Source organism: Schistocerca americana, chromosome 6, assembly GCF_021461395.2.
Source record: "Schistocerca americana isolate TAMUIC-IGC-003095 chromosome 6, iqSchAmer2.1, whole genome shotgun sequence".
In the NCBI taxonomy this organism is placed as follows: Eukaryota; Metazoa; Arthropoda; class Insecta; order Orthoptera; family Acrididae; genus Schistocerca; species Schistocerca americana.
In genome coordinates this window covers 389,465,170-389,481,423 of record NC_060124.1, presented here as the reverse complement: position 1 = coordinate 389,481,423, position 16,254 = coordinate 389,465,170, and the positions used below count along the sequence as shown (strand labels likewise).

General features: G+C 38.8%; 1 protein-coding gene across 4 annotated transcripts in view; it reads right to left on the bottom strand.

Moving 5' to 3' along the window:
- Positions 1–16,254, bottom strand: part of LOC124619344 (mesocentin-like) — a 628,722-nt gene that overhangs the window by 78,527 nt on the left and 533,941 nt on the right. For all 4 annotated transcript variants that reach the window (XM_047145661.1, XM_047145662.1, XM_047145663.1 and 1 more), the window contains exons 3-5: positions 10,815–10,962; positions 6,435–6,510; positions 544–588 (exon numbers count right to left, since the gene is read on the bottom strand). In XM_047145661.1, the coding sequence (XP_047001617.1) occupies positions 544–588; positions 6,435–6,510; positions 10,815–10,962 (269 nt within the window). The remainder of the gene's footprint in view (positions 1–543; positions 589–6,434; positions 6,511–10,814; positions 10,963–16,254) is intronic.

The following is a 16,254-nucleotide window of genomic DNA, read 5'->3' as shown; positions in this document are numbered from 1 at the left end:
TGTTTTTGCTAAAATTTTGCACCAAAACTTTTACACTGCTGCTGCTGCAATCTGTGTTTCTTTAAGAATCACTATACATAAAGCCCTCATTCTTATTTTTCCTCAGGAACTGTGCAAACTAAATCACCCGTAAGATTCCAGATGAAAAATTCTCTGAAAAACCTAGCATCTTGTACAATATATGTTTCTGTGAAAAAAATGTGTGCGCATGGGAGGAGGGGGGAGGGGGGAGGGGAGGGGTTGTGGTGCTTATGCACACAGGTGTGTGTGCAAGTGTAAGAGAATAATAAAATCTTAGGCTGATGTATATTTTGGTTAAAAAAGTTAAAATGATTAACAGAATTATGAATATTTCACTTTCTCCCCAGTAACAGAAATACTGTATGCAGTTTTTAAACTGACGGCTGAATAAGAAACCTGTGAAGAATGAAATACAGTAACAGTTATGGAATTCACTCATCCAAAACGTACTGATTTAACATAACTGCACGATTTGCTATTCTGTCCACAGTCATATTTATTGTACACTAGAACAATACTCACTTTCCTTCTAGAATGTCATTGCGGATCTGCAGGCACAACTGGTATCTGAAACCCAAGAAAAAATACATATTTTCCTATGCACAGAAAAAAGATACTGCTTGGGTAAGTATTCATATTTTATTTCTGTTGATTAGTAGAACAATACTGAATTATTATTTAACATCAGCAGTAAAATGCTTCATTGTGCTTTGTCAGAAGCAGCTTTACTGTAGGCAGTTATCCCAGAGAGAGAGAGAGAGAGAGAGAGAGAGAGAGAGTGGACGACTACAAGGATAGTAGATTTTGTTGAAGGATTATTTATATGTATTAAACATAAGTCAATTTACTGAATCAAGGACATAAACAGGTAAGACAGAAAGATGTCAAGTTCTACGAGAGGTCAGGATTGAAACAAATCTTCAGTTTAGGAAACAAATTAAACAGCACAATTCTAGCACATTGGATCACCAATCACAGCTATCAATTATAAATTTTCACCAATCACCAGAAATTTTATCTCCACCAAGTTGTATCTCAGTCCTAGGTAACTGCATTGATGAATTAAAGTCACCCAACCCAGTTGACATAATCTGCCTCTCTGAACACCGTGTGACCACTGGTATAGGAACTAGGCCTAAGCACAATGAGAAACTCAGACAGGAGAGTACTGTAAATGTTAGAATAAGGAAAGGTTCTCAGAAAAGTATAATTAAAAATAATGTAAGTATATTTCATCAAAATATTGTGAGTTTAAAGAATAAAGTAGATGAGCTTCTGGTTTGTTTAGAAGATTTAGAAGCTGAGAATGAAATAGATGTACTATGCCTGTCTGAGCATCACATTGTTACTGATATGGATAAGGTAAATGTAAGTGGATATAAGCTCTCTGCACATGTAATGAGAGAAAATATGGAGAAAGGAGGAGTTGCCATATATGTCAAAAGTTATCATTGTGCAAAAAGTATAGAAACAAAAAAGTTTTGTGTAGAGAAACATATAGAAGCATGTGCCTGTGAGCTTAAATTAAATAAAGGCACATTTATAATTGTAACTGTATATAGGTCCCCATCAGGAAATTTTCATCTATTTCTGAAAAATTTGGACTCCTTGTTGTGCTATCTGTCAGACAGGGGGAAGCAAATTATTATTTGTGGGGACTTCAATGTAGATTCTCTGAAAGAGGGTAATAGGAAAAATGACCTTGAAGTATTACTCGGTTCTTTCAATTTGACACCCGTTATTGATTTTCCTACTCGTGTGGTAAAGGATAGCAGCTCACTGATAGATAACTTCTTTATAGACCAAGATAAGTTTAACCAGATAAATGCTCAGCCTGTTGAGAATGGTCTTTCTGATCATGGTGCACAGCTAGTTACAATATATGACATAGCTCCATTCAGCAATACTAAACAGTCCTCCAAAGTAGTACGTTCAGTCAACGATTTAGCAATTGCAAATTTCAGGGAAAGCCTACAGCAGATAGACTGGGATGAGGTGTACCATGAACCTGATGCCAATTTAAAATATAATTTATTTCATGACATTTTTGTAAATGCATTTGAAAACTGCTTCCCCAAGAAAATAGTTTAATACACTCATAAGAAACCTTGTAACAAACCATGGCTTACTAAGGGTATAAAAATATCTTGTAACCGGAAAAGGGAAATGTATCTGACAGCAAGAAAGAGTAGTGACCCGGAAACTATCAAAAATTATAAAAACTACTGTGTTATATTAAGAAAAGTTATTAAAAAATCCAGGAGTATGTGTATCATGTCTGAAATCAGCAACTCTGATAATAAAATTAAAACAATTTGGAATATTATTAAAAGAGAAACAGGTCAACCAAGAGCAGAGGAAGACAGTATTACCATCAAATTGAATGAAAACTTTACGAACAAAAAGTCAGAAGTTGAAAATATTTTTAATAATCATTTTCTAAATGTTGTGGATATAGTAGGATCCAGGTGTTCATTAGAAGATGCTAGGCTGTTAATGGAAGAGGCCATACCTATGCAATTTGATACAATTGAAATCTCACCCACTTCTCCCTCTGAAATTAGGAAAATAATAAACTTGCTTAAAAGCAAAAACTCACATGGAATTGATGGCATTTCCAGCAAAATACTAAAAGCTTGTTCTCAACAGATAAGTAAGATTCTCAGCCACCTGTGTAATAGCTCTCTGGAACAGGGCATTTTCCCTGATAGACTGAAATATGCTATTGTTATACCTTTGCATAAAAAGGGGGATAGATCTGATGTCAACAATTACCGTCCAATCTCCCTTCTAACAGCTTTATCCAAAATTTTTGAGAAAGTAATGTATTCAAGAGTAGCTTCACATATCTGTAAAAATGAAGTACTAACAAAATGTCAGTTTGGTTTCCAGAAAGGTTTTTCAACAGAAAATGCCATATATGCTTTCACCAGTCAAATTTTGAATGATCTGAATAACCGAACACCACCCATTGGGATTTTTTGTGATCTCTCAAAGGCTTTTGATTGTGTAAATCATGAAATTCTGCTAGACAAGCTCAAGTATTGTGGCATGAGTGGGACAGTGCACAAATGGTTTAATTCATACCTAACTGGAAGAGTGCAGAAAGTTGAAATAAGTAGTTCTCGTAACACGCAAAGATCAGCACATTCCTCAAACTGGGGAACTATCAAGAATGGGGTTCCACAAGGGTCAGTCTTGGGTCCTTTGTTGTTCTTATTATATATTAATGACTTGCCATTCTATATTCATGAAGAGGCAAAGTTAGTTCTCTTTGCTGATGATACAAGTATAGTAATCACGCCTGACAAACAAGAATTAACTGATGAAATTGTCAATACTGTCTTTCAGAAAATTACTAAGTGGTTCCTTGTAAACGGACTCTCACTGAATTTTGATAAGACACAGTACATACAGTTCCGTACAGTGAATGGTATGACGCCATTAATAAATATAGACCTTAATCAGAAGCATATAGCTAAGGTAGAATATTCCAAATTTTTAGGTGTGTCCATTGATGAGAGATTAAATTGGAAGAAACACATTGAAGATCTGCTGAAACGTTTGAGTTCAGCTACTTATGCAATAAGGGTCATTGCAAATTTTGGTGATAAACATCTTAGTAAATTAGCTTACTACGCCTATTTTCACTCATTGCTTTCATATGGCATCATATTTTGGGGTAATTCATCACTGAGGAATAAAGTATTTATTGCACAAAAGCGTGTAATCAGAATAATAGCTGGAGTCCACCCAAGATCATCCTGCAGACATTTATTTAAGGATCTAGGGATATTCACAGTAGCTTCTCAGTATATATATTCTCTTATGAAATTTGTTATTAACAACCAAACCCAATTCAAAAGTAATAGCAGTGTGCATAACTACAATACTAGGAGAAAGGATGATCTTCACTATTCAAGATTAAATCTAACTTTGGCACAGAAAGGGGTGAATTATACTGGCACTAAAGTCTTTGGTCACTTACCAAATAGTATCAAAAGTCTGACAGATAACCAACAAGTATTTAAGAAGAAATTAAAAGAATTTCTGAATGACAACTCCTTCTACTCCATAGAGGAATTTTTAGATATAAATTAAGGAAAAAAAAGAAAAAAATATTTAAAAAAAATAAAAAAATAAAAAAAGATAAAGTTGTTATATTAACTTAAGTATGTTGTTAAATTAACCTAATTATGTCATGTATTGGAAAATTTGACTCGTTCCACATCATTACGAAATATCGTATTCATGATCCATGGAACTAGTATTAATCTAATCTAATCTAATCTAATCAGCACTCTCCAACTTCAAATAAAGGGAGTGTACAAGTCTGTAATATGGAGAAAGATGCAAGTTCAAAATTAACTTTCAGCTCCTTGTTGACCTGCCTAACCATTGTTCATTTCTCACTTTATATTTACCACATGAATGTACAGCTACAAGCTAAAACATTATGACAACTGCCCACCATGGGAATGAATGTTGCATGGTGGCATAGAGGGAACGTGTTTTGATACTGAAAGTATGTAAGCACAGCAGAGATAACTGGGCAATCATTTTAGTGATTACATGGGTCCCAAGATGGTATATGGTTATGGCCCACTGCATGGGAATGAGCATATCAAAAGTATGAAACTGGTCAGCTGTTTGTGTACAACTGTCATGAACATCTATGGAAAGTGGCTGAAGGACTGCGAAACCACAAGTTGCCAACAAAGTGTTGGGTGCAGACACCTCATCACAGAATGTAGAGGTCGAAGGCTTGCCTGCCCTCTAAAGCAGGACAGATGGTAATCTGTGGCACATTGGATGACGAAATATGATACTGGTTTAGGTACAAGTCTTCCACAGCCCACGATTCAGTGCACATTGTTGAACATGGGACTCTGAAGCAGACCACCCCAACGTCTGTTCCCATGTTGACCCAATGACATCATCAGTCACAATTTTATTGTGCAAGTGATCATCAAGATTGGATCATGGATCAAAGGAAACATGCCACCTGGTCAGATGAGTTACATTTGTTGTTACACCAAGACTTTTGTGCCTGGATAAACTATCATCAGTGCGAATGGTGGCTCAAAACATGACTCATGGCATGAATGATGGAGGCAAAAAAATTCCATGGGAGACATACACGGGACCTGTAGCAGTAATTGTAGGCACTGCGACAGCTGTGTACTATGTGGACATTGCGAACCTCCTACATCTCTTCATGCTTGATGTCTTCTCTGACAGCGATGGCACTGTCCAGCCAGATACCTGTCTGTGTCCAAAGGCTAGAACCAAGATACAATGGTTTAGCTACAACATAGCAGGTCAGCAACTGGAAGCAGTTAATTCCATAAATTATCTGGGAGTAGGCATTAGGAGTGATTTAAAATGGAATGACCATATAAAATTAATCGTCGGTAAAGCAGATGCCAGACAGAGTCATTGGAAGAATCCTAAGGAAATGCAGTCTGAAAACAAAGTAAGTAGGTTACAGTACACTTGTTCCCCCACTGCTTGAATACTGCTCATCACAAGTATGGGATCCATACCAGGTAGGGTTGATAGAAGAGATAGAGAAGATCCAACGGAGAGCAGCGCACTTCGTTACAGCATCATTTAGAAATCGCGAAAATGTTACGGAGATGATAGATAAACTCCAGTGGAAGACTCTGCAAGAGAGACGCTCAGTAGCTTGGTACGGGCTTTTGTTGAAGTTTCGAGAACATACCTTCACCGAGGAGTCAAGCAGTATACTGCTCCCTCCTACATATATCTCGCGAAGATACCATGAGGATAAAATCAGAGAGATTAGAGCCCACACACAGGCATACTGACAATCTTTCTTTCCATGAACAATAAGAGACTGGAATAGAAGGCAGAACCAATAGAGATACACAAGGTACCCTCCGCCACACACAGTCAGGTGGCTTGCGGAGTGTGGATGTAGATGTAGATGATAGTGAACTCAAATTGATGTCTTGGTCACCAAATTTACCTGATTTGAACCCTATAGAGCACGTCCTCAAGCACTATGCCCACAAACACTATTACCCCAATTCACACAAATTGCATGACCTGTGGGTAGAAATACCTTTGGAAACTTACCACAGACTTGTCAAATTCATGGTACATGTGGTCATAGTATTTTGGCTCATCAGTGCGGTTCTGGTAACCACAATGTATCCACACAAGAATGTACAACTAAGTCTCCAGTGTTTAGTATATATAAATTAATTTAACAATGAATAGACAGTACATAAAGTCAGGAAAACATTTTTAGATATAAGAGAAAAGTTTGATATAAGAGAAAAGTGGGCCAAATTTAGACATTGCCTTTGAACACCCCCACCATTGTTATGAAGTACAATCAGCAAATAAGCTATAATCAATAGAAGTGGTGATCATGGTAAACTCACCTTGTGATGTCTTCTTGCAGCTGTGCTGGATCTGGAGGGTAAAACTTAACCTCAAAGTTGAATTTCCATGGTTCATCTATAAATAAAAAGAAATTTGCATGGAAATCTGACCAAAATCATAAAATTAATTACAAATTAATTCTCAACAAAAGTAAGGAAATGATTGTTTCGAACAGTCTACAACAGGGAAGTTATACAAGGAAAATGTGAATACTATGGTATTTATGATACAACATGAAGTTTTGAACTGATGTTTGAAAAGAGACACAGGATTTGTAAGAATATTAAGGACAACATTCTTATAAATTAACAAAATGTTCCCGAAAGTAAATGTTGACAAATTCAATCAACAACAAACATAAAGTAAAGAAAATATATAAATCACTCAATAAGAATCTATATTCAACAATGCAATCAAATGAAATGAAAGAGGGAGAAGTTTAACAGTGACCAACACATAAAATGAACCAATTAGTGGTTAAACAGAGCCCAACAGTGAAATAGCTACAGTTATTGAAATATAATTTTCATGAATCTAAAAACAAAGATGATGTAACTTACCAAACTAAAGCGTTGGTATGTTGATAGAGACACTCACAAACACAAACACACACACAAAATTCAAGCTTTCGCAACCCGCGGTTGCTTCATCAGGAAAGAGGGAAGGAGAGGGAAAGACGAAAGGATGTGGGTTTTAAGGGAGAGGGTAAGGAGTCATTCCAATCCCAGGAGCAGAAAGACTTACCTTAGGGGGAAAAAGGGACAGGTATACACTCGCACACACACACATATCCATCTGCACATATACAGACACAACAGGGTGTTTGTGTTTGTGAGCCTCTCTATCAACATACCAACGCTTTCATTTGGTAAGTTACATCATCTTTGTTTTTAGATATATTTTTCCCATGTGGAATGTTTCCCTCTATTATATTCATATAATTTTCATGACTTACATAACACATCCCTTTATATTGTAGTAACATAATAGTAACATAACATGCTTCCTTAAAAGAATGCACTTTTTGGTTATTTTACCTAAACATGTTTCTGTACAGTTTCAGCATCAGTGAGTACTTTTTTTATTTCTACTGCAAGTACCGCAGCAGAAAGTATGAATTCGGGATTTACTAGCTTTAAATTTATCACTACTTTCACATTATATTTCTGTTTGTTATACCTAACTAAAATTCCATTATCTATGTCTTGTAATTACCTATTCCACCTCAGTGTTAAGTCTACACTAAATGCAGCATGTTGTCTACACTAAATGCAGCTTGTTTTGATCTACACCAGGATGTTAAGTCAGTATGTAAACCAGAAATTCAAATCTAAATCCTTGTGCTGAATAATATGTGAATAGACTGTTGTTATAATTGGCTCAGCCTGAGTTAAGCTAGATGGGCTGCTAGCTTTGCTTTTTATTATTTTAAAGAGTTATTAGTACTTTTGTATTTTTGGATGTCTGTTGATCCAGTCACTGAGAAAAGAATGTTAACTGTGCAGCTCATTATTGAGCTGTAGTGGAGGTCATTTATTTTTCTTTGTTCTCATTCATGCTTCCAACTTTTAGGAAACTCATAATGAAACATACAACTAGCAGATCATTGTGAAATGTTTTTCATAAAATACACAACTATTATTTACAATTACCAAAAACACAAAAATAGTATTAATTCCTCAGAAACAGCTAGTTTAACTCATAATAGGCCCGCTACAACAACAGTTCCTATTGCAGAGAATGATGCATTTTATCATGTGACTGAAATATGTAGGCATTTACAGGAAACGTGCAACTTAAGGTAAGATGCAATACAATAATAATGATAGTGATATTTTTAGTGCCCATTGATTCAAAATTCATACACTTCCTGGTTCTGTATTTTCAGCACCATTCATTGTTGCTGTTGCTGTCATTGTTGTCGTCAAGTTCAAAATCTATGATGAATGGTACTTCATTTAAGCAAATCAGATATAACTTTACAAACCTGGATCAAATTGAAATTCTTTATACAGTTCTTCAGTGACAAAATCTTTTCATTTTACATTTATTTATTCCCGACATTACCATGAATGGATAAAGTCATCTGCCCATTTTGATAGTCATGAGTCCCTTAGGCATTCACTATTCAGTTTTGCATCAGAAGGCCTTATTTCTTGCAACATACAATGAAGCGCCAAAGAAACTGGTACAGGCATGCGTATTCAAATACAGAGATATGTAAACAGGCAGAATATGGCACTGTGGTCGGCTGTGCCTAGACAAGATGATAAGTGTCCTATGCAGTTGTTAGACTGGTTACTGCTGCTTCAATGGCAGGTTATCAAGATTTAAGTGAGTTTCAAAGTGGTTCATAGTCAGCGCTTCAGTGATCTTCCAGGTAGCGATGAAGTGGGGACTTTCCCATATGACCATTTCATGAGTGTACCGTGAATTTCAGCAATCTGGTAAAACATCAAATCTCTGACATCTCTGTGGCTGGAAAAAGATCCTGCAAGAACGGGAGCAACAATGACAAGAAAATCGTTCAACATGACAGAAGTGCAACTGTTCCGCAAATTGCTGCAGTTCAATGCTGGGCCATTAACAAGGGTCAGCGTGCGAACCATTCAACGGAACATCATCGACATGGGCTTTCGGAGCCAAAGGCCCACTCGTGTATCCCTGATGACTGCATGACATGAAGTTTTACACATCACCTGGGCCCATCAACACCAAAATTGGACTGTTGATGACTGGAAACATGGTCGGATGAGTCTCTTGCAAATTGTATCTAGCGTATGTACATGTATGGGTATGGAGACAACCTCATGAATCCACGGACTCTGCCTATCGGCAGAGGACTGCTCAAGCTGGTGGAGGGTCTGTAGTGGTGTGGGGCATGTGCAGTTGGAGTAATACGGGGCCCCTGATACGTCTAGATACGACTCTGACAGATGACATGTACATAAGCATCCTGTTTGATCACCTGCATCCATTCATGTCCATTGTGCATTCCGACAGACTTGGGAAATTCCAGCCGGACAATGTGACACCCCACACGTCCAGACTGGCTCCAGGAACACACTTCTGACTTTAAACACTTCCTCTGGCCACCAAACTCTCCCAATATGAACATTATTGAGCATATCTGGAATGCTTTGCAATGTGCTGGTCAGAAGAGATCTGCACCCCCTCGTACTGTTATGGATTTATGGACAGCCCTGCAAGATTTATGGTGTCAATTCCCTTCAGCACTACTTCAGACATTAGTCGAGTCCATGCCAGGTAGTGTCGCGTCACTTCTGTGTGTTTGTGGAGGCCCTACATGATATTAGGCAGGTGTACCAGTTTTTTTGGTTCTTCACTGCATATTTTACATGCAGTGTGAGCAGTGGTGCAACTTGCTAAACTAAATTTGTCACAGATACAGTACTGCAATGGATTCTTCTTAAGAATATAAGTTGTTCAAAATGCAAACTGTACATTCAGATTAAATGACACTGGGGGCATGACGAGTAACTGTTTATACGATGTTGTAAAATTTATCTTTTATTTCTGTAACAATTTAATTAATGTATTCACTGCAGGGATGGAATGCATCAGTACTGTGTGTTCCTGAGAAATGTGAGAGAAAACTAATTGTGATGATACAGGCAGCAAGGAAATGATTAATTAATATGATAAATTACATTTGTATGATTCACTAGTTATTATCAGATGTAAGAACTCCAAACAAGAAATGACAGCTGAATAATGAAAAAGTGGCTACTTGACAAGTGGCACACACACGATAAATCTGAGGACACAAGGTCCATTCTGCCAAAAGAGTGGGTAGTCTTGGACGAGAGCAGAATTACTATTCAGCATTATTTGATTTCTCTTTGGATTTGTCTGGCTGTGGCCTACATGATATGTGGTTAATGGTTGACTTCTCTGCTAATTTTCTCAATACCCTCAGTAATGAATCTCCACATCCCCCCCCCTGTTCATGATGAAGCAATCTTCATTCTGAAAAACTGTGTGTCAATGAGTCCTGCCCCTTTGTAAAGAAAGGATACTTTTCCCCCTTTCTAGTGAACAAGAATTTAACGCATAAAATGATGTAACTTTCTGTTTGACTTCAAACGATCGAACAACAGGGCAGTTTTGTTCAAAATAATCCCAAAACTGTGAAATTACATCAAAAACAGCCCTCAATTTTGCATGTATGTCACATCTGGTTACTCATTTGTTGAATCAAGAAGCAGCAGCTGAGGCCATAAACTGTCCATTAAAATACTGGCATGTGCAAAATGTTATAAAATGATTACGTCTCACACAAGTCTCTCACAAACAGACGTACTACAAGAAATACTGAAAAATACAAGTAATTTATATGAAGCCACAGTTTCACTTACTCTTTATGAATTTTGTGACCCGTTTGTCCAGCTCGAGCCAATTACGAGGATCGTGTCTGTCTTCGTAAGTCAGGGCAAAGTAGTCCTTCTCTAGAAGATTCAAGTGCTCACACACTTTATCCAGCACATCCTGGCCCTTTGCTCTTCGCTGTGAACAAAAACATACTCTCAGTGATGGACTGTAAATACTGGGAAAAGATTTTATACAATTCGCAAATGTATTTGATCACAGTAAACACATTTCACCTTTTTATTTTATGACATGAATAAAGGACTGGGTACCACTGGATATCACTGTTACTTCAGTCATGATCATAACATTCCTAACTCATTTTATTGGATTCATCTGATAAAACCATAATTGAACTTTTGTTTTAAGTATTCAACTATTCACACATAGAAATCCAATTAAATCAAACAATGGAAAATTCAGGATGGAATGTAACAATATTATGAGAAGGAAAGTTGCTACTCACCATATAGCGGAGATGCTGACTCACAGATAGGCACAACAAAAAGATTTTTCACCCTTAAAGCTTTCGGCCAATGGCCTTTGTCAACAACAGACACACATACACGCACACACACTCACGCAAACCCAAGTCGTGTGTGTGAGTTACGTTTGCGTGAGTGTGTGTGTGTACGTATGTGTGTCTATTGTTGACAAAGGCCATTGACGGTAAAGCTTTAAGGGTGAAAATCTTTTTGTTGTGCCTATCTGCGACTCAGCATCTTCGCTATATGGTGAGTAGCAGAAATCCAATTAAGGAACCTGAGTTCCTCAACATTCTGCAATACTCTTTTTTTCTGCCATATTAACACCTGTTACAAAAGCTTTCTTCAAGCTACTCTTAAAATTCTTCAGATCTTGGGGAAAAACTTTCAGTAGTCAAGATCACATAAATTAGCCTTCATTGCTGACAACCAGTTTCGACAATTGAACTGTCATTTTCTGTTCTTCAAAAAGTTTTTGTTATAAAATGTGTCCACTGTGATTTAGTACCTCATACCATGTTATGATTATATTGGATACAATATATCACATTATTTATAGATTTTGAGAGAAATAGGATTATTTACAATTAAAAATCCCCTTGTGCACATGGACATGTTCGTGTCTGTAGTGCTCACAGAAGCTTGTTAATTCTTAAAACACATAATATACAGACAGTCTCAAGTAAAACATAGATCACTCCTTCCGTTCAACATGAGAAAATTCAGTCTTCACATCTACTACTGATAGAAAGGGTACTAGAACAGTTTTGCATAAAACCCCCATTTATTCCCCTTGCACAAAATAACTTCCACTGCTTTTAATGCATCTCCTCATATTTCAAATCTACTTTTCCCGAAGGATCTTCCAGTAGCTGGACACATTTTCATCTAAAGTTTGCAAGGGCACTTCAAATGGCCTGCCCTTAAGATGCATTACTGCTTTCGAAACAAGACAAAGTCAGACTCGGTAAGATCAGGCTATAGAGAGGCTACTAAATGGGTCTAATGATTGCAAACATTGTAGTTAAGGTTCTAGACTTGCATCCAGTAGGTGATGCATATTAGATGCTGCAGGTCGCCAGCACTGAAGTCGCTACCATGCATGACCCATAGAGGCAGCACCGTGGCCATTTGGGCAATGTCGTTGGCATGCATATAAGCTGGCCCATGGACAGTAGCAGCATTTGTTACGTGCTGCATGAAGTGTTAAGTCTATTGTCATATCACTACCCTTAGAATGACCCTACTTTTTTTTCTGGACTGTCTGGTTTTTGTTATTAGTATACATTCAGCACACAAATGACAACAATTCTTGCTCTGTTTACAGTTACACTTTCATTTTAGGAGTGGTGGTAAGCACTTGCTACTCTACCATGCATTTCATGACACAGCCAAATTCATCCGGGTACTATGGACACCAAGTTTCTTCTTAAACTTTGACAAAACAGCTGTTACTGCAGTAACAACAGCAACAGCACTCGTAACAACTACAACTGCAAAGCAGCAACAGCAAGAACAGCATGTTGCTATCCTGGAGCTCATGTGTCAGTAGTAACAACATCAGTCATTGGTTACAACTAGGGCTCCACTACCATTCACCTCCTTCGACAAGGCTTCAGAGAGCTGGAACACATACCTCCTAACATTTTGAACACCACTGTTTTGCTTATAGCATTTCAGATAGGCAGCAAAGCTTTACTCCTGTCTTCTAGTGGTGCAGAAATTGTGACCATTCACAGTCCATAGTAATTTATCTTTCAGTGAGTTATGTACTCTGTTAACTAAACACTATAGCCATCAAGCACACCTTGTAGCAACCAACCTAAAGTTTAATCAGTGTTACAAACAAGAGGGACAGTCATGTGCGGCATGGGCTGATGACTTCCAGGGCCTTGCACAACAATGCAGTTTCAATTACCAGAGTTGTAAAGTTTCCTATGCAGAACCACTGACTCATAATGTGTTTATGTGTCCAGCTGTGCCTAGTCCCCAACGGGGAAGTCTGGCCTAAGCATTAGCAACATTCAATTCTGGCCTTAGTGAAGTCTTGCTAAATCTTTTGAGGTTGCTTCTAAAGCTCAGTGTACATTCGATAAAGTAATCGAGGTATCAAAAGTAGTTAGTTACTGTCATGACACCAGCATTCAGCTGATGATTTTGACTTGTCATCTTTTTCTTCCACCCTCAAGTCTCACCAGAGTTCAAGGTCATCCGAATCACTAGTATCTCATGAGAGACTTCACTAATTCGATCATAACAATTTCCACTCAACAATGTGTAAAACCTTTTATAATTATAAATGGGTGGGTCAAAAACATCCTTCCACGTCAGCATTGAAGCATGTGGCATCATACATATCACTAAATCTTCAGTCATGGTCAGGTGGCAGCACAATGCATGATACACTGGGATTGCAGCTGGCACTATCAACGGAAGCATCTCTGTACTGAAGAGATCCAAAAGACTGGTTGCCTGCCCCTGAAAAACATTATTGGCAGCACAACTGAATTATTCCCACACTGAAAATGTGGCTTTAGCAATTATTTATGGTGGGAAGAAGTTTCATGTGTACTTGGTGTGCCTGCAAACTCCACTTATTGTTCGACAACAGGGCATTAATATTGCTTTGTGGGCACTGGACTAAGCTTCCAGAAAAGATAGCACAGCATCTACTGCGAAGGCCATTGTTTTTGAGTGGTTAACCAATGAAATACACTTCCATCAACCAATTTGCTAATGTATATGTCCTACTCCCATTTCCCAGTGTTGCCGAAGTTGAGTTCAATCTTTAGGAAACTGTTTTGGACCTAACCAGCATCTGCAACAAACCCTAGATGAGTATCTGCCGACAGCATGCACAGTAGTACTGCCCCTGACCCAGTTCTGCCCAGTTTTTCTGCAGTGCAGTCACAATGGCCAAAGTGTTTATCAAAACATGCTGATCTAGCACATCAAAACTATTTTGGGATGTAGCAAAGGCTTACTGCAACAAATGGCAACTTAACACTAACATCAAAAAACTCCGAATAAGCAGAAAGCTGTGCCCAGCGGCACGTGTATTGGCTCTGTATTAATGCTGCAACTGAACATGTGGGCCACTCCTGCCTGCTCACTGAACCAGCCAGCCCTGGCATAGCAGTGCTTGCCATAGTCAGGCCCAAAGCACCCATGAAAAAGAGTGTATGTCAATTTTTTTGCGCCATTTCAGGAAGCTATGTGGTTTCTTGTGGGGGATGCTATCTCCAGTTTGCCTTTTGTGGCACAGATGCCATCATCCACTGCCCACACTACCATCTGTGCCCTCTGTCTAACTTGTGCAACTGAGAGCTTGCACTACATATTGATGTCCGCCAGGAATTTCCAGTTTATGCCATTACAATTCAAGGCCTTTCTTTGCCATAACAGCATTAAACGTCTCATCACTGCCCATTTCCACACAGCTTCCAATTCAGATGCCAAGCAGGTCATGACTTTCAAGACCTATGTGCCCAAGGATTTGCTGATAATGTTGACCAAGGGAGCACTACACAGCTTCCTGACCACGTAAAGGTTCACTCCTGTGAACTTGACATGTCTGGCCAAAATATTATATGGCTGCAGGCATCAAACCCTGCCAGAACTGCTGTGCCTCTTACAGTGTGCACATGGCAACTGCGTCTGGGTATGCATATTACACTGCTGCCAGGGGTGACCCGAGTGGCTGTTGTAGGATGTAGGGGGTGTCAGATGCTCGACAACACAGCCACTCACAAGTTCATAACTTGCAACCAAGTGCAGCTCTGGCCACGACTGCATTCACAAACAGCACCACTGCCACTCTGCCTCTGACCCAGGGAACTGATACCCACACTGCCACCCACTGTGCTATTATATAATAGTCCTGTATCACATCTACTGCTCACTCACTGGTACAACCTGTGGCACCTACTACCTCACTCATTAGCACACACAATCACGGTAACCCGTGAACGCAAAATCACTCCCACTGCCAGCCCCTGTTGTACCCCCATCCCAGCCATTTGCCTCCCACATATCGTCAACCCAGCCAGCCCTGGAAAAACACAAGGCCATTTAAGTTATCCATGCCACTTGAACACATGATGGGGAGCTCCACTACAATTCCCCTCCTCTCATGCCTGCACCAACATAAACCTGGACATAATTGGCTCTACATAGCAATTAGAGTGAGGAACCTATCTCCAGTGGGTGTCTATAGCAGCAGTGACGTAGAGAAGCTGCAAATTCCCAGCATGGAAACTGCGGCCACAAGGGTCAGGACCACATGTGACACCACTAGTGTGGATGTAAGCCAGCAAAGGGTCACTTTAGTGCTTGTTCCATGCTGTATGAGGTGTTTAGTCTAGTATCTTATCGCTATGCCTATGGTGACACTGCTCTGTTTATAAACTATCCAGCTTTTGCTATTGGCTTACTTTCAGTGCACACATAATGATGATTCCTACTCTGTTGAGAGTTATGCTTTCGTATCGGGAGTGAATGTAAAGCTTACAAACCTACATCTGACATACATTCACACACTAAAGAGTAGCACTGAACCAGCACCAAGTATGCATCACATAGTGTCTATAATACAACATGAAATTAGACCATACTTTTAAAGAAACTTCAAAACGCATACATTGATCTATGTAAGGTGGTCAACGGATGTGAGGCTATTTGTTTGAGATTTACATCAGCTCACTCAGAACTAATCACTGTTCATCACCCAGCAGCTGTTGTTCCAGCAACACCACAGAACACTATAGCATCCTTTTGTGAATTACTGTACGAGTTTCCATGTAGCCACACCTGCAGAGCAGAGAGGTTGTGCCTGTAGCTGAACTAGTTTGATATACAGTTTAGTTTCTGTTTCTGTTTCTCACAGACTTCCGTGAGAAAGTGAACTGTACCTGTGCACTTTACTCTTTACACTAGTGTTTAGTAA